Genomic DNA, 18,918 nt, shown 5'->3' on the forward strand with positions numbered 1-18,918 from the left:
TACTTCATAGAGATCAAACTGTTAATAAAACATGTTAAGGTAGTTTGCTCTGAGATATGCATACCTTGGTGCTCCAGTCGCCAAGAAGTGTATGTAAATGGCAATATTGTACCAGAGGAAGGCAACCAAGGCCATCATCAATAGCAAATGGCACAAGACGGCAAGCATCTGGGATACAAAGCAGATTGCTATGAGAGAAAGCGGCATCCCTATGAGAAGAACAGGCAGTAACCATCCCACCGGCTCTTTGAGGGGAAACTGGTGCATGTACACCAGGGTGACGATGATTATCCAGAGGGCAACATGGATCCAACCGAAATTCGAGAGGATGATAAGGACGTACAGCTCGTCGGGCACGGGCGCTACGTTGACGACCAACACCATGAGCAAAGTCCATAGTAGCACTGTAAAGGGTGCTACATTATGAAGAGTAGCGTTGAATCCTCTGATACCATTCTTGGTAGGGTAGGAGGAACTAGGCACCGTTCGGATAGCCGTCTCGGTCCCCTCGTGCAGGCGGTGCAGGGCGAGGGAGTAGCCGAGGTTTCCAGAAGCCCATGCCATGCTGAAGAGGAGGACGAAGGTGGCGGTGGTAGTTGAACCTATCCCGTAGGCGGAGTAGAAGGCGGCCATGGGGCCGTAGGAGAGCCGGTAGAAGTCAGCAAAGAAGGACCGGTTACGGCGGATGAGGAGGAGGAAGAAGAAAACGTATGAGCAAATGTTGAGCGACAAGGTCCACACTTGGGGCATAGGGTGTCCCTGGAAGTGCACCAGCAGTAAGATAGTAACGGCCACGGCCACCACCGTGAGAACCAGCCCTATGGCGGCGCGTAGACTTCCACCTCCAGTGGGTGACGTCGGCCCCTTTTCTTCGCTTCTAGCGGGCCCTTCGACGGTGGTAGAGGAAGCAGCCATGGGGGTAGGGACGGCGGCAGCGGTAGAGATGACATCGGCGGCGGCCGTCTTTTCCCCAATCTCCTCTTGTCGGGGGCTCTGAGCGGGTGACGATGTCGGCCCCTTTTCTTCGCTTCCCGCCGCTCCTTCAACGGAGGCGGAGGAAGCAATGGGGACTGTGACAGCGCCGGCGCGAGCGCCGGCGGCGGTCCTTTCCCTAATCTCATTTTGTTGGAGGCTTTGAGCGGATGGCGCCGGCAACTTTTCTGAGCTTCCGGAGGCGCCTTTGTCGAAGGCAAAGGAAGCAGCTTTGGCGATGGGCACGGCGGCGGCCGCCGCCCTTCCCCCGATCGAGCGGGTAAAGTTGGCGCTTCTCCAAATTTTGTGGACTTTGTGGAAGCCCCCCAGTAATCGGATCGAGTCACTTTTCCCAATCTTCATCGTGGATGAGGCACGTTTGCCTTTACCTGAAGCAGAGGAGGGAGCCATGGGGAAGGGCATGGCGGTAGCGGCGGAGAAACTAGGGTTTGTATCTGGGGAACGAGTCAGGATGCAGGCGGACACGTCCGTGGCATCCGTTACATTAGCCGTATAAGCCGCATTAGCTAATTTACCTGTCCGCAGCGTCCGTGTAAACAAGTTCGTATTTCCGCGGACGGCCGCCGGTCACATGCGGACGTCGCACTAGGTAGTAGTTTATGTACACACTACTGTTTATCTTTGTACCGAGCTATTACCAACATGTCAACATCACCAAATAGCATATTGAGAGCAAACCGACCGATCAGCACGTATGAAACGCACAGCGTACTACTTGATCGATCAGCCGCCGTTGACGCCGGAGCAGAGCCGACTGCTCTGACGCTGACCTCGTCGTCGGAGCCTGTCTCGACGCCAAAGCTGGTGGCTGGTGAGCCTTGCGAACAAGCCGACTCAGAGCATCTCCAGTCGCGTCCCCCAAACGGCGTTTGGGGGACGGCGGACAAGAAATGGGGAAAAAAGCTGTCCAGTCGCGTCCCCCAAAGCTAATTAGAGCCTCATTTTGTGTCCGACGTCCCCGGTAGAGACTCTATGTATATAGAGTCTCTACCGGGACGCCGGACACAAAATGAGAGCCTACATGCATGCATGCAGCCTCCTGGTCCCCACATGGTAGTCTCTTTCCTCGGACTTTCTCTCACCTACTTTTCCCACATGGGGTGGTCCACTTTATTAAAATGCATGCATCCGGACGCTGTTTGAGGAACGCGGCTGGAAAGGGCCTCTTTTTTGTACAGATTTTTGGTCTCTTTTTATCCGGCGCGGTCTCAAACGTGCCCCAAATCATTTATGCCGGACGCTTTTTGAGGGACGCGACTCGAGATGCTCTCAGCTGCAAAAAAAACCGCTCCTGGTTCTATGCGGAGGCATCCACCATGGCCTACGTCGTGGCGTTCTGCACCAGCACGTCGTTGAGGCCTGCGCTATCGTGAACTGTTTCTTTCCTGCAAGCTATCGACGGACGTCGCCGGACTAAACAAGCTATGTCCGTGAGTCCGTTTAGCTTAAGCGGCCGGTCCATGATACCGTTTAGGCTATTTATACGGCTCGGACACACGGACTCCGCGGAAATCCGCGTCCATTTGCATCCTGAGGAACGAGTCTGGTCATATGCCGTAGACTGTTATTCTACGATCCGCCTCCCATGAACGACGCAATCTCCCGCTATGTTGACGCTGGTGGCCCAAACTGCATTGCGCATCACGCTTCTTGGCCATAAAGTGCACGCAGTTCAACATTGAACACTACACGCACGCGAACACTTTCCTATTTTTTTCCAAAAAATCCACCGATCTAATAATAACCAATAAATAGGAGTATAAACATTCTAAAAAATAATAGAAATTATAAATAGATTTTTGTACCACCTAGCGATGGCTACAGATAGTAGTGCGAGCCGAAGGCGTGCCGCCATCCTTGCCTCTCCATCACCTGAGCTGGGCAAAGCTTGTCGTAGTAGAGTTTGTGATAGTAGACGGAGGGAAAATTATCGTGCTAAGGTCTCTGAGAAACAACGCACCAGAGCAACAACCATCGCTAACGAACATGAAAACAGACTGAATCGTCCTTTGTCATTGCTAGACGCAACGAGGATAGGGCGGGAGGACCTTATCCCGACTTCAAAATATAGCCATCATCTCGCCATCCTAAAAAAGACACCGAAAACAACCTAAATAAAATAGGAAACCCTCCTGCCGACGAGGGCCATGGTCCGCCACACCTTCAAGGTCCAAAGCCACCGAAGGCGGAGTGGACCGGCGGTATCAACGACGAGAGAGACGAAACCCTAGGTAGGTTTTAGTGGCCGCCTCTAGATCATCTTCTCCATCTGGTGTGCCATCACGGGGAACCCTTTCTTTGATGGCTTACCTTGTGAGGTAGCAATGTCGCGCACGTAACACCGACAGTGCCCAAACCCCAAGGTTACACAAGAGGATGCCTTAGACTACTACCTCAAAGATGTCAAAGGAGGACGGTGTCGGGCTGCTGGAGGAGGCCACGCCGGTGCCGGTTCACCATGGCCAGCGACAAGATTCGTTGTGTCGAGCTTGGAGAGGTTTTTCTTCGGACATCGACGAAAATTTGGAGAAAGTGGTTTTCTTCAATCGCAAGGGAGCTTTCATAATTCGTACAACGGCCTTGCTTGGGAGCATAATATGCGGAAGAAAACATCGGATCGGAGCGGAGCACAGTGGCCTTGCTTGGGAGCGTAATATGCGGAAGAAACTTTGCTTCATGGAAGAACCTTGAGACAAGTTCAGAAACTTGCCCATATACAGCTACCTGGACTGTACCATCCCTGTTCCTAATACACAACAACTTGCTTTTGAATTGTTGGTCAGATCAAACAAGCAGTACCTTATGTGACCCGGAAATTATGTGCTCCTCTTTTGGCTGAGTGGTCTTGAGCAAGATAAGTGATTTTCAGTGTACATTGCAATGCAAGCAGCCCTCTCTTTTCCACCTGCGTCCTCTCTCTCTCTTCTGGTCCTCCTCTTGAGAGCGCCATTCCCATCCCTGGCTCCTCTCCCCCTCCCATTCGGAGGCCTAGCCGGCTGGAGGCGACGGGGGAGAGGAGGCCGGCCCTCTGTACATAGTAGTTGTTGTTTAGGTGTGTATATATACCCATGTGGAATTTGCCCCTATGTCGTATGGAAGCTTCTTTTTGGCATCTGAGAGCGATGCTGGAAGACGGCGAGGTTCCTCTTCGTGCAAATATAGACTAGATATATACCCAAATATATGAATCTAGTAAAACCTAAAACAACTTACATTAGTGAACGGAGAGAGTATTAAGTACTGAAGATCCTTCGTCAAAGAGGCTATGTTTGATAAGGAAAAATAGGGAGTCGAACCGGGATGCACATTAACTTGTAAAGGCACCTGTTTCCCTGCATGTATTTAGATACGCCTGATGTTACCCGTTGAACTTGATGAATGAATAAAAAAAACTTCCTTTTCCTCCTCAAAACAGCAACAAAAAAAAGCATGGACTAATTATATGGCTATGCAGTCATGCAGATAACCGTCCATATCAAGCAATAACTCCACGTATATGGCAGTTACAAAAGTTTGGTGAACACACTGCCTTTTATTCTGAGCATCCTTCCACGATTCATATCTCCAAGAAATGAAGCGCTCAATCACCTGGCAACAAAAGTAAAAACATAATGTGAAGGTCTCCCAATATCCAGAGAAAAAACATGCCATCTGTGGAAGTGCAGGGGCTATTGTTTGATCTATTTTAGACTGAAATCACATAAAATGTTTCGCCTGAATAAGCGATTTCTGAGTCCTGACTACCAGACAAAATAACCAGAAGTTTTAAGTTAAGATGCAGCAAGAGCAGCAAGCCACATAATCCATGGAACACCTTAAACAGGAGACTTTTTCCTTGATGTAGTCATACTTTACAATTTAAATCACAAAGTAAATACGACGTGAGCCTAGTCAACACATGTATATCACTACATATAAAGTGTTTATTTTTATTTTAAAAGAAGTATGTGCACTTTTACCTTTTAGACATACTAAACATATTCAATCTCAAAATACAGGAAAACCTATCTAGACTTTATTCATCACCCAGGTACCATGAAAATATTTACATATCCGTAACAATGTTTCAGATAATTTGAGAAACAAAAAGTAGAGCAACAGTTCTTTAGGCGTAATTCAGAAAGAATAAAAGAAAGCAACAGTTTTCAGAAAGAAGTTATGAAGATCTTTATCATGATATTGAAAAGTGAGGGCAAATAAAGATTTATTCAGAACTATTACAAACCTGCTGGCTAAGGAGTACTGCGATATGTTCTTCTTGTAGGTGGAGAGAACTGAACACGTACATATTCTTCCTTGTAGCTAACACTTTTATCACATGATTCTCGACATGTGTACACAACTATTGTTGCCCAGTCAACGGGGTCTAGTTCATTTTCCACATGGAAGTAATAGAGCAGTTGAGAGATTAGCTGCACATGTAGTGGAAATATATTTGAATAGGGCAAAACCAAAAGCAAAATTATGTATAACTGTGTCTGTGTGCCAAGTAACAAAAACCAATTTGGTAGCGATAAAACTGTGATGTTGCCTTTTCCTTTACCAAAAGAAAGGTATTTTTTTAGGAAGTCTTAGTGTGTTCATATGTAGGAACTATGTAATCATTTGTCGTCAAACGAAAAGCAAATACGTCTATCCTAAAAAAATATCTATCTTTTGGTGCCACCAACTGTGCTAGAACTGCAGGATGGGATATTTTTCAAATACCAGATGCAGCCCAGATAGGGATCATTAGCCACAGAATCAAGTTAATGTTGATCTGGTAGGAAGGTCTGCAAGCTGCTAAATCCTCAATGGAGTATCTGCAGGAGTTTCAGGACGAAATTCCCACGTTCCAACTCAAGAATGAGACAATGAAAAGGAAGGGAGGATTCCTCTATGGAATCCCGTATAAGCAGCATCATATGACAATCCATTGAAGGAGCCAAACAAGTATATCCTGTCGCGTATAATTAGGCAAGTTCTTGACCAACTACGAGTCGAGTAATGTTATTAGGAATAAATAATACGTTAAATATAATGAATCATGCTGGGATAAAATTGTTATATTGGGATGAAGGGACTCATTCCTATTAGAGAAGAGCTGTGCATAGTCAATGTTTCTTTCCGACGTTGTAACTCCTATACAAAAGATGAAAGGCAAGCAACAGTAGAATATCTAGAGCAAGTCTCCCATGGTCTTATATCCATGTCACTCAGCACCTCATAGGTGTTTCCTAAGTGTGCACCATAGCACCAGACTGGAGAACCTTCAAGAAGATTAAGACACTGGACATGACATGGCACCTAGGCTGATTTTTGGAACACTACTCTTCCAATGGATCCTCGAGAAGTAACAGAGTGACTTTCCAAACTCCTTATGATTTGCAAAGTCATTTGCAAGGACAGTTTCCTGTCACCCGCCGAGGAACTCGCATCAATGGCAATTCAGTAATTATATACAAGAGTTACAAGGATCTAACTTCCAAAAATCAGCTTGGCGAAAAAAACAATGTAGGTTTTCCAGGGGTAGAATAAATACACCAGTAGAGATACTAAAAATGCGTATCAACACATAAATGTACTAATGAATTCAAGGAGTAGAGATGTGTTTTGATTGAAGACTTGGTATTTTTATACTATATCAATACTGATGAGAGAATGCATTTCCAAGATTTGTTCAGGATTTACTGCTTCTATATGCATCCTTACACATGTAAGGAAGAAATCAGAAGCGATGATCCTATCATGACTCCAATGTATAAGTTCTAGTCACTAGAATCTAGTGTGTTCCTCATTTCAAGGAGGTATAATATAGGAGTCTGATAATCTGGATGATAGTGAAATGACAGCAGTTACGCAAGCCTAAAATAGCAACGTCGAATGTAGATGGAGGGTGGATATTGGAGGAATGACAGGTTCTTACTTGCCCCTGGTAAGTTAGGTATGCACTATGCACAAAGGTAACTAAGCATCCAAGAATAATGTGCTTTGAGTAACACATAATTGAATCACATGACAAAAAGGTTCATAAGACATGAATATCAACATTTTTTTCTTGGACAGAAAATAATAAAATGGAATAAATCATAGAAATTGAAACCTGTCCCACCTGAAATTCATAGCCAAGCGGGCCATTACAATATATGCACAAAGGGGTATCAGTCAGAGACCCAGTTGATACTGCCCAAAGAGGTTTTGCCCCTTTTTCCGCACAGTACCTGCATGACAAAAAAAAATATTGCTATTTTTTTAGCAATGAGTGCTCAACCTAATCGTAGCCAGATCTAAGCACGAGTTTTGGCTGCATGTTAAATAACAAATCAAAATTAGAAACGTTAAATATCATCACATCAAACGCATGCTTTTTGTATAGCACAACCCGAGTCCAACGTCTCAAGGGGCAGTGTGATCTATTCTTTGAAGACTGCTTTCTCCAGTCCACACATCTCTATCTCCCCTCTCCTGTAAAAGAAAATCTCTCTATCTCAATTCCCAAGTGGTCCTTCACGTACGCATGCTGCATATTCACATTTCTCTATCTATCTCTCCACCATATACTGCTGACCCATCTCAACGTCACCAGACCAATTTCCTCACGCATCTTGTTGCACTCGGACAATGCTCCTCCTACTGGGAAGCCTCTTTTCCGGTAGTAGAGCTTGGCCCAGCCAAAAATCCCCCCAGAGTGAACCGAGGCATAGCCCGGTGGCTGGGCAGTGCTGATACTACTCGGCCCGCCCGAGTTCGAGACTCCGTTCTCGCAGCTCGGTGCGTACGCACCTCCTCTATTAAAAAGACCTGGGGCTTCTTCCCCCATGGCGTCCTTTTTAAAAAAAAATCCCCCCAGACTCAGAGGGCAACGAATGGCCGTGGGCTTGGGAGGAGGCAACGTTGGATCTCATTGAAGGACACTGAAAATACTTACAGTTATGAAGCAGTGGCGAATAGGGAGCTGTGGAGCCAACATAGCATTAGTGGTGAAGCTTTAATAAGGATTAAGGGCATCCCAATTTCATCTCATTGTGTACTAATTGTACGAGTGAAAGAGCTAATTTACAACTTTATGAGTACCTATTGGATGACAAATAGTAAATTATGAATGTTTTTTATTTGGAAACGTAGCTCCGGAAGCGTGTAGCACCTCACCATGGCCATGGAGGAGACACAAGCCACAAGGGGAATAAAGCTATGCATGAGGATGGGGATATTGACGAATAAGATTTTCTATTGCTGAGTACATAGATTTTTATTGTTGCAATAGTTTTATTTTGTTTTTGTTGCACATATTGCAAAGCCGTAGAAGTGTATTGGCATTGCAATTTCAGGAAAGAAATGTTATGAGAATCTATGGTTCTTGCGAAAGGACATCTTATTTTTCTATACATTTTTAATTCATTTATTGCACACATTTAACACACTCGTGGAAACCGCGCAAAAGTTATTGCATAATCGTACTTTTTTTATTGCAATCGCCTAGAAATCTTCTTGCAATACTAAATGGATGAAAAAAATTATGATTAGGGGGATTTTAGCACAAAATTAAGACCCAACTCTAGATTTCTCAATACAAAAGGGAAAACACAATTTATGCAAACAAAATTTTAGACTTGTTCACACTCGAACTCAAAAAAACAGAAACAAAAATTGATACTCATTCACACTCACCTCAAGACTTGAGGCTGTCTCTCAACACGGTCTGCAAAAGATGCCCAGCATGTATTGTCATCATCAGCCTGCACACAAATTGTGGAATTGCACTAAATAAACAGTAGCATTTCATTACAATTATGGAAGCATAGGCCATGCATAGCACGAAGAAAACCTCAAACTGATCCATGAATAACTGCACCACAGCATCTGGTTCGACTTCTCCTTCTACCCCAATCAGTTTTGAATTATCCTTGACAGAACTAGTCAAACATGGAAGCTCAGGTTCATGATCAATCACATATTCAGGCCACACGTGGCCAGGAAATACTGCAAATAGTCCAAACGGCAACAAATTACATGGGAGGTAAGACGAAGACCTAAACAACACTGAAATAGGCAACAACCTTTCCCTGCATCTGGCAGAATAGAAGCATCGGGTGAACCTGGTATTTGACAGCAATCATTCTCGTGACTAGTGTGCCAATGCAATTCCTGAATAACATGTTAACATTACAGAGAGAATCCCCAACAGAAATATTTCAGTACTCAAGCAGGAGAGGTAAATCGATATGGTGAGAACCTGTTTGGTACCTGATGCTTCCTAGAACAGTAGCTTGCTTCCCTACAGTGGCTGCACAAAATTTTACCTTCCCATGTACCACACCAATCACAAAGCCGAGCACGGAATGCTAACAGAAAAATACACGACTCAGTGCCTTGCTTAACATACGGTACGCCAATTCAACGACACAAGCAAATAGGTGCATAATAAAAGTAAAGAGCGTTGCGATCAAAGGCGTAATGAAGTTTGGAGGGGAAGTTGTCAGTCAATAATATTAAGGAAAACTTGGGCATACTCAGTAGCTGTCTGCACAACTTCAAAAGCTAGTTTTGTAATGTAGTTGAAACAAGGAGAATTGCAGCTCAACTGCACAGACATGTAGAACTAAAGCAAGGGAAGCTACCTCCTGAACATTGTGACCCCATGCACCCCTTAGGCTCTTCGGCTGTATAAAATGCATTAATCCTGGGCAGCTGGCACCTGAAGACCTTCACACTGCAGCACAATTCAGCATAAGCGATCATGACAAGAAATGTGAAAATTTTGGCTGACACGCTAGACAATCAAGAGCTATGCTACCGATACCTCCTTCTAGGATTTTCTGCCCTGTCCTTCCCCTGCTCACGCTGGTCTAGTTGTAAGCATGACATGGATGGACACATAAACACAAAGAATGCACGGTGGTAAGTCGTCTCCTTCCACCCATCTGGTACGTAGACCTGCACAGGGTGTGACCAAATTTTTGTTGGCAATCGTAGACATAAACAACCAGGTAGAGTTAAGCTTTAGGAATGATGAAGCAAACCTGCAAGACAAAACGCAGCGGGTCACCACAGAAGTCGCAGCAACTGGATTTTCCTGATGGTAGATTGACAGGATCAAGCCAAGCCTGAAAAAAAGCAATATGTTTCTCACAATTAGAAAAACAGTTTCAATGGTATGTGAGGCACGTGTGAAGCAAAAGGTATAGTCGTATGCACCCACCGGGGCACCGCCAGCTTTACTGGGGAAGTGTTGGGGGAGGAGAGAATGCCGTTCCTTTGGTTTCTCCAAGAAACCTATGGTTACTTCAGGCTCCAGGTCCTCATCATCATCTAGATAGTCCCCTTCAAATATGGCATCGGGGTCTGTTTCCACCTTGGTGCCGTCGTCCATCTTTCCGGGCACATCTGAGGTTATGTTGAGATTTTGAAGCTTGTCTTCCATGTTTCCTGCACTTGGCGGGTAGGGCACCAAAGTAGCTGATAAAAGAAGAAGAAAAAGGAGAATAAGAGAAAGATCACACAGCAAAAGACCAGGGCAAGTAAATCTGGAAGTTGACACTAAAGATTTTGTAGAATAAATTCCGGCCCCGCCCTGGGTTGTTCTCTAACCTATGCAGATCTCGGGTAAGTCACGGGAAAATAACGATTTTGGCTTATTGCTTATATATACAGCAAAGAAAGTTCCAACTGGAGAGAATTCACTATTGAACAATGGCAGCAAGCAAGCTACGGTTTCCTTACCAGCGAGAACGAGGTGGCTCCGTTCTTGCTTGTGTGCTTCAGCGAGGGGCGGCGGCGCTGATCGGGCGAAGAGGGGAGCTGGTCATGGGCATCCCGAATTCCTGCATTTGGCCCGCTTAGCCATATGTTGGGCCTAGTCCATCACCGTCGCAGGCCGCACAGACCTTTCCTCTTCGCAAGCGAGGACGTACATCCTCTCCTCCTCCACGCGCGCCGCCGGCCGCCGGCCACCGCGCCGCCGTGCAAATACAAAATTTCCAGACTCTGTTCCACGCAGACGCCGCCGTCCTCCATTCCGCCCCGTCCACTCCAGACACCAACTCCACCACCCGCCATCACTGCCTCACGTTCCCAAGCCCCAAATGGTATCCCCCCACCTCCCACTCCGGCTCCGCCACCTCCGCCGCCTTCTCTCCACCGCGCCCTTGTCCTCTCTCTCCTCCGCATACTACTCGCACCCCTGCTCCCCGCCGCCGAACCGCACTCGAACCCCGCCCCCGCGGCCCCATCCCCGAGACATCCCGCCGGCGCGATGGTTCTCCTCCCCCGGGCACGTCCTCCTCCCCACCAACCTCCAGGAGCAGCACGTCGCGTCTCTCTCTGACAAGATCTACGACGCGGTGACGGAGACAGAGGAGGGCTCCAACGAGGGCACGGAGGCGGCCCTCGACGCGCTGGGCGCCTCCCTGACCACCCCGCTCGTGGCCGACGTCATGCACCGCCTCCGCTACGAGGAGAAGCTGGCCTTCCGGTTCTTCGCCTGGGCCTCGCAGCAGGACAACTACCAGCACGAGCAGCGCGCCTACAACGACATGATCGACATCCTCTCCGGCACGCGCTACAAGTCCCGCCAGTTCGGCGTGCTCTGCGACGTGCTCGACCACATGAAGCGCCACGGCACCAGGTCCGTCCCGGTCGAGGACCTGCTGGCCATCCTCCGCGCGTACACGGAGAAGCACCTCGCCAACCTCAGGAAGCTGGCCAAGAAGCGCCGGGCGCGGATGCGCACGCCGCCGGAGACCGACGCGCTCAACATCCTGCTCGACTCCTTCTGCAAGTGCGGGATGGTCAGGGAGGCGGAGACGGTGTTTGGCCGCGTGAAGAGGAAGCTGCAGGGGAACGCCGAGACGTACAGCATCCTCTTCTTCGGGTGGTGCCGCGCGAGGGACCCCAAGAAGGCCATGAAGGTGCTCGAGGAAATGATCCAGATGCAGCACACCCCGGAGAACTTCACCTACATTGCTGCTATCGACTCCTTCTGCAGCGCTGGTTTGGTCTCGGAGGCAAGGGAGCTGTTTGAGTTCATGAGGACCGAGGGATCCAAGATATCGTCCCCCACTGCTAAGGCCTACTCTATTATGATTGTGGCGCTGGCAAAGGCTGATCAGATGGACGAGTGCTTCGAGCTGATTTCAGATATGACGAAACGTGGCTGCATGCCTGATGTATCAACCTTTAAAGACTTGATTGAAGGCATGTGTTTGGTGGGCAAAGTCGATGCTGCTTACTGTGTTTTGGAGGAGATGGGGAAGGCTGGGTTTCCTCCTGACATTGTCACTTACAATTGCTTTCTTGAGGTGCTTTGTAGTCTTCAAAAGCCTGATGACGCGCTCAAACTCTGTGAGAGGATGATAGAAGCACGCTGTGAGCCCAGCGTTCATACTTACAATATGCTGATGATGATGTTCTTCACGATGAGAGAGCCACATAGGGCGCTCGATATTTGGATTGAGATGGACAAAAGAGGATGTCGACGTGCTGTTGATACCTATGAAATCATGATTGATGGGCTGTTTGATTGTGGGAGAGCAGAAGATGCAACCGCTCTTCTGGATGAAGTAATAAACCATGACATGAAACTGTCGTACAAGAAGTTCGATGCTATCATGTTACAATTATCAGCTGTTGGCAACCTCGGTGCAATACATCGGCTTTCGGAGCATATGAGAAAATTTTACAATGTTGCAATGTCAAGACGTTTTTCCATCACACAGAAGAAGAAGAGCATTGGTATTAGAAGGAGATGAGTTCTGCAAGATTTATTGTTAGCACAGATAATCAATAGGTTATATGAGGTAAACTTTTCCGTGGTTTTACTTCCAGCTTTTAGTTTCATTGTACTAGAAGTGTGCTGCATTCTATACAGTTTTGGTCGTCACTACTTATTTTGCCTACTTTTCTGGGAGCGAGGAGTATCTAAGTTTTAAACAGGCGCTAATCAGGTGGAAACCATTTTACCGAAGAGCAGCCAAGAGCAAAACAGTAGTACATTAATATGATATGTGTAGTTCTACGTATAGCAAACTTAAACATTAGATTCCAAATGGTTGCTTCGATAGCAGATTAATTTTTGTAGGGAATAAATTTTTCTAGCTAACACGTGTTTTGTATATTGTTTCAATCTCTCGTATGTCTTAGAACTTGTTGGCTACCCACCCTTTTTTGAAAATCAGTTTATTGCTTGAGATAAATGCAGTTTAACCTTTGCACCACCAGTACACTGTAGATGGACCAATGTAAGCGATAAACCAGCATAGATCAGCCAACTTCAGTTTTATCCTTATATCACACCTTCATTTGCTGGTATAACTTGTTCTGCATTCCTACCCTACCCTGCTCGGAAATCAGTTCATTGCCTGACAGAAATGCAGAGAAACATATGCGACAATAGAGATAGACTAATACAAATGGCTGGGTTTTTTCTTGTTGTATTATGCTGTGGTGTAAATATTCTGGTCCTTGACCAAATTTTTTAATTTTACTTATTGAAATAGGAAAATTCATTACTTGCTTGCTGCTACTATATTAATTATTGAACACTGTCTCTTGTAAAGCCCTGAAGTTTTCTTTTACTTGTGCAAAGTGAATTGGACTTAGTTTTGAATGTAAGTTTGCTGAATGACAGGTAGCCAGCTAAACCAATCTACTGATGATTCAGTCAAAATACTGATGTCTTTTCTGTCTGCTGTAGAAAATTACAATTACGATTAATGATAATGCACTAACTCTCACTCAGTAAAATTAAAGAAATACTGATTCTTGAAAAACTTGCATACTTGAGGGCATATAAAACTAAATATCATGAAATAATTGGCATATATATCCTGTAGCTTGTTTAGAAATCCTTTTTAACCAAGAGAATGTAGGACAAGATGTCTGGTTGTAGCAGGTTTGAACAGATATAAATAACTGTAGCCTATTATCCCCATCTTGGCTGTCAGCATTATGGAGATAAGAAGTTGAGTGTTAAAAGTGATGGTCTAGTTGAAGAAGGTGTGTTAAACAGGAGAGTGCTAAGGCAGTAACTAGTTTCGTTAATGATGTCTACGATTTTCTAGTTAGCATTTAGCTCATCCATTCTGAAATTCAAGTATGGGTGGTATATGCGCTTCTGTGAGATATTCATGTTCATTTCAATGACAGCATAATATTAGCTGAACATCATTAGTTTTTTGACAAGTTCATCGATTACACTAACCAAGGACATATCACATAACTTGTAATTTATGGCCTTTACTTTGTGATTTGATTTATGGTAAGCAAGTAATCTATTTTTTAAAGTCATTTTTTACAGGGTGGTTGATACCTGCCTGCACATTTTGTCAGAGCAGTTTCCAGTGGAAGAAGCAGCATATGAACTGAAATACTTTGCAGAAAGAAACAGGTGATGTGAGTATCGTTTTATTTGCTTTACACATAGTATGTATTATACACCCTATGAAGCATTTCGATAGTCCTCCTGTGGAACCCTTTTCTTTTTTTCCTCTATGAAATGAAACACAAAGGCCCAAGACTGAATTTCTTGTCATCAAGCGTGCAGTTCCACAGAACTTTTCTCAACTCCAAGTGACATGTCTAACCAAAATCGATTCCAGATTCTCTTGAGTCTTCAGATAACAGCTTCTGTAGGAGTATGTTACTGGCAGGATTATTGCATGTAGAAATGTACTGATCTAGTTCCCAGCTTCTCTGGGAGTATGTTACTAGCAGACTTGTTTGCGAACAGAATTGTATTGACCAGTTTTTAGAACTGAAATTGGGGGATTCCAGTTTTAAAATATAAGAGGGGAATGCCAGATGCATTTATTTTCAGCAAAACATCTGCACTTCTGCCCGTGTTATTTGTACACTACAAATTATAAGAAATACCGGCACATGGCCAACTATCATATATTTTAGTAAACCAAACGACTGACGAAGAAAATGTGTTCACTTAACACTTATGTGTACGTGAAATTATTACTAACTAAATGTGCCAGGAACTACAAATGTAGCTCGGGCTACATGTAGGCCTTTTTTGAAAAAATATGAAAATTTTGAAAACAACATTTTTAGAGTTCCAAAAAAAATCTGAAAAAAAATCTAGATGTTGATAATGAGGCATTCTACCAACGTGTAAAATCTTAACTCATAAGAGCTTGTATTTTGGGCCGCACAAAAATGACAAAATCTGACAATTTTTGGAGGTTTCAAAATTTGCACTGTTCACTACTTCGGATTCCACTTTTGTTATTTTTGCACAGCCTAGAATACAAGGTATTTCAAGTTGAAATTTTGCACATTTATAGAATACATCATTACCTACATCCAGGATTTTTTTTTCAGAAATTTTTGGAACTCTAAAATGCCATTCTCAAAATTTTCAAACAAACGGCCTACATGTAGCTCGAGCTACAAAACACCGCACTCCTAAATGTGCCCCTTTCTAAAAGTTGTTAACCATCTTTGACGACTGGAGCCAGCGATAGATCAGGAACCATCTTCTCCTGGAGCATGTTTACTACCAGGCTTATCACAAATAGAATCGTACTGGTCCAGTTTTTAGAAATGAAATGAGGTGGATTCCAGTTTAAGAAATAACAGGTGAATGCCCGATGCACTTATTTTCTGCAGACCATCAGCATTTCTGCCCCTGTTATTGGTTTTTCGAGAAAACGCAGAGACTTGTGTTTCATTGCTTGAACCGAAGGCTGGGGTATGTCGAACACACACAAGTTGCTGCTATCGACTGCTTTTGCAGCAGTGGCTTGCCTACTTTTCTCGGAGCTTCTGTGAGATATTCATGTTCACTTTAATGATGGCATAATATTACCTGAACATCATTAGTTTTTGGACAAGTTCATCGATTAAACTAACCAAGGTCATAACATGCAGTCTATTACCTTCACTTTCTGATTTGATTTATAGTAAGCGAGTTATCTGTTCGTAAGACATTTTTTCCATTTCACAGGGTGGTTGATACATGCCTTCACATTTTGTCGGCACAATTTGTAGTGGAAGGAGCATATCTGAACTGAAAGTCTGAAATAGTTTGCAAAAAGAAACAGGTAATGTGAGTATCTTCTCATTTGCTTTATACATCATGTGTGCACTCCATGAAGCATTTTCCATAGTCCTCTTCTGGAACCCTTTTCTTTTGTTCCTCTCTCTCAAATGAAACACAAAGGCCCAGGAGTGAATTTCCTGTCATTAAGCATGCAGTCCACACAGCTTTCCTCAACGCCACGTGACCTGTGTAACCAAAATCAATTTCAGATTCTCTTGAGTCTCTAGATCCCAGCTTCTCTGGAGCATGTTACTAGCAGGCTTATCGCAAATAGAATCGTACTGGTCCAGTTTTTAGAACTGAAATGAGGTGGATTAGTTTAAGAAATAAGAGGTGAATGCCAGATGCACTTATTTTCTGTAGAACATCCGCATTTCTGCCCGTGTTATTCGTACACTACAAAAACAGGAAATGCCGGCACATGGCTTAACTATCGCATATTAGAGTAAACCAAACGACTGGCGAAAAAAATGTGTCACACGTAACACTTAAGTGTAGGTTGAAATTGAAATTATTACTAACTAGTGCCCCTTTTTAAAGTTGTTTACCAAGCTTTGATGATTGGAGCCAGCGACAGATCAGGTTTATGTTGCTGTCTGTCTGCTTGCTGAGGGCCTGTGGTATCTCTTATTAATGATTATACTGATCAATCTATTGGATTGACTAGCTATAGTTTGCTGTTGGAGCGGTTGATACATTCTTTTCGGTTGTCCAGCTGACGAACTTATCCATGTTTTCGAAAAATGGCAATATAGCTGCTAAATACCCCAGCTGAGGCAGCACGTTTACATTAAGCTCATATGTGAACAAAGTTTCCATCAAGCTTTACTAACAGCTATGTACTGTTTGATGCTTACAGGTGACAGCTATCGTTGAGAACACACCGGGACAAAGTTTCATGTCGGGCTTTGGCTTCCTAGCCCCATACCAGCAGTGGTGCTGTGTGACCTGTGAGCTAGTCAGCTAGGCCTAGGATGGCATAGCTGCATGTGGAGGAGCACCTGGACTGAAGTGCCCCACACGAAGTACCGGGACCGAAAGCTCGGTACACCATCGTGCAGTGCGGTGCAGACAGGGCCGGAGGACGGTGACTGCGAGCTCTCATGAGTCCCGAGGTAGCTGAATATGGGTATGGCTGGGTCTGACGGAAACGATGTCTCTGCCAAGTGATCTTCAGTTTCCATGCCATGCCCTGCGTGATTCCCTGGGTCATGTATGTGTCCTGTTTTTTTACAGTATTTGCTTTCATTTGGCTGGTTGTATTTTTTCAGACGATTTTTTGTCCGATGCGACACTTTTTGTTAGATTTTTTTTTGTATCAAGCTATCAGCAATAACCGGAGCAAGAGAATGTACCAATTGAAAAGGACGAGATCGACAAAAGAAAAATGTTGCTGCATCTTTTTAATCTGAAATGGGGCAAAAGTTTTGCAACAATCTATTAATTGTAAGAGAGTATTTGACAAGAAAACAAAAGGTGCTATTACAGCAAAGTTCTACTCTCCCTATTATTAAGTCACGGGTTGTATTTACACGTGTGGGCGTGGATGTTTCTATCACTTGTACTTAAATCGTCACTCGTACACTTGTACTTGAATCGTCACTCGTACACTCGTACTTAAATCACTCTTACACTCGTACTTAAATCACTCTTACACTCTGCGTTAGCTATGACCCAACTTTTCGCATGTTGTTTCATCTTAGCAATGTCGACTCATGTTTGTTGATGAAGACTCTGTTTCACTCCTTCCAAATTTCTCAAGAGATGAGAAGGATGAGGGGCGCAAGATCTTTTCCCCCTAGAGGGGCCGGAGATTGTCGCCAAGTGTGCCCGGGAGATTTGTTGTTCCTAAGGCTGCCATCGTGGTCGCCGCCCTCGTGCCGAGCGGCCTCGAATGGACCGGGGACGCACACTTGAGAGCCGCAGAGAGGTCGGCCTCGCCGATCGCGTGCTTCTCCAGTTGGCGCCTCGGTCGAAATTTGCTGGATTGGGAGTTGCGACCCGGCAAAGGGGAGGAGGAGGAGCGACAGCCATGGAAAAACATAGGTGAGAGACTAGGTTTGGACGGCGACAGGAGTGGAGTGGGGAGTTAAGGGAGACGGTGTGTATCCCGCGCTTCCCAATGCGTGCAAACTATCGGGCATGTTGTCTCACTAGCCAACTTTGGGTTGCTTTAAAACTCATCTTGTGCAGGAAATCCATGCGCCCAAGGCAACCAATGGCCTAACTTTTGGCCTAGTGTGTGCGGGAAATGGGCTTGCAAGCAACAAATCAGGCTGGGCTTAGCTATCGAGCTTCCGTCTTTTTCTATCCGGGGTTCGCTCGATTTGTGGAGGCCACCATTTCGGCGAGCAATTGTCTATTAGTCTAGCGACTTTAGTCCTCATCGTGGCCTAGGCCCAAAGAGTCAACAGACGAGACCACACGACCTAGGTTTCTTTTTCCTCTCTATGTGTGACTGCATGTGTTCGCAACACGATATCACGAAGCCGCGAACAGAAACAAAACCTAGTGCCACTGGTGAAGCGTACCCGCCCCCCCCCCCACCCAAATCGAGGTAGGGCAGCCGGTCGCCCGCTCTAACAGGTCCTCCGCCATTGCATTGGATTGAATTCGTTATAGTAGATATCCACCATAATTGTCTTGATACCTTAGTAAAGGAGAGAAAGGTTTGATAGTACCGTTTTGTGCCATACCGTTGCATGATTCCTTCTCGCACCTGTGTGCTGGCTCGCCCCATGCGCCTTGTCTATACATGACGCCTCTAACCCAGTTCTCTCATGCATACCATAGGCCCATCTCACCTGACTCCCACCCCCCATCCCGCCTTAGGTTATCATGCACCTCTCGCCTACCACGGTGTGATTGTGATACCATCGTCATCCCCGCTGTAAGAAATG

General features: G+C 45.2%; 1 protein-coding gene and 1 pseudogene across 6 annotated transcripts; one reads left to right on the plus strand and one right to left on the minus strand.

Annotated features, from left to right (window-relative positions):
• Window positions 1-5,222: 5,222 nt before the first annotated feature.
• LOC124688432 lies at window positions 5,223-10,423 on the minus strand (annotated as a pseudogene).
• Window positions 10,424-11,054: 631 nt separating this feature from the next.
• LOC124688430 (pentatricopeptide repeat-containing protein At1g73400, mitochondrial-like) lies at window positions 11,055-17,462 on the plus strand. Of its 6 annotated transcripts, none has more exons than XR_006998529.1 (5): window positions 11,055-12,767; window positions 14,254-14,361; window positions 15,716-15,832; window positions 15,923-16,019; window positions 16,878-17,462. XR_006998529.1 is itself a non-coding variant. In XM_047222113.1 (2 exons), the coding sequence occupies exon 1, from the start codon at window positions 11,055-11,057 to the stop codon at window positions 12,717-12,719; it is 1,665 nt and encodes a 554-aa protein (XP_047078069.1). In that variant the 3' UTR covers window positions 12,720-12,767; window positions 14,267-14,862. The 6 variants fall into 6 exon arrangements, 1 of the variants encoding a protein (XP_047078069.1); XR_006998528.1 differs by having other exon boundaries at window positions 14,267-14,361; XR_006998527.1 differs by lacking the exon at window positions 15,716-15,832 and having other exon boundaries at window positions 14,267-14,361; window positions 15,923-16,024.
• The last annotated feature ends 1,456 nt before the right edge of the window (window positions 17,463-18,918 follow it).

Source organism: Lolium rigidum, chromosome 2 (assembly GCF_022539505.1).
Source record: "Lolium rigidum isolate FL_2022 chromosome 2, APGP_CSIRO_Lrig_0.1, whole genome shotgun sequence".
Taxonomy (NCBI): domain Eukaryota; kingdom Viridiplantae; phylum Streptophyta; class Magnoliopsida; order Poales; family Poaceae; genus Lolium; species Lolium rigidum.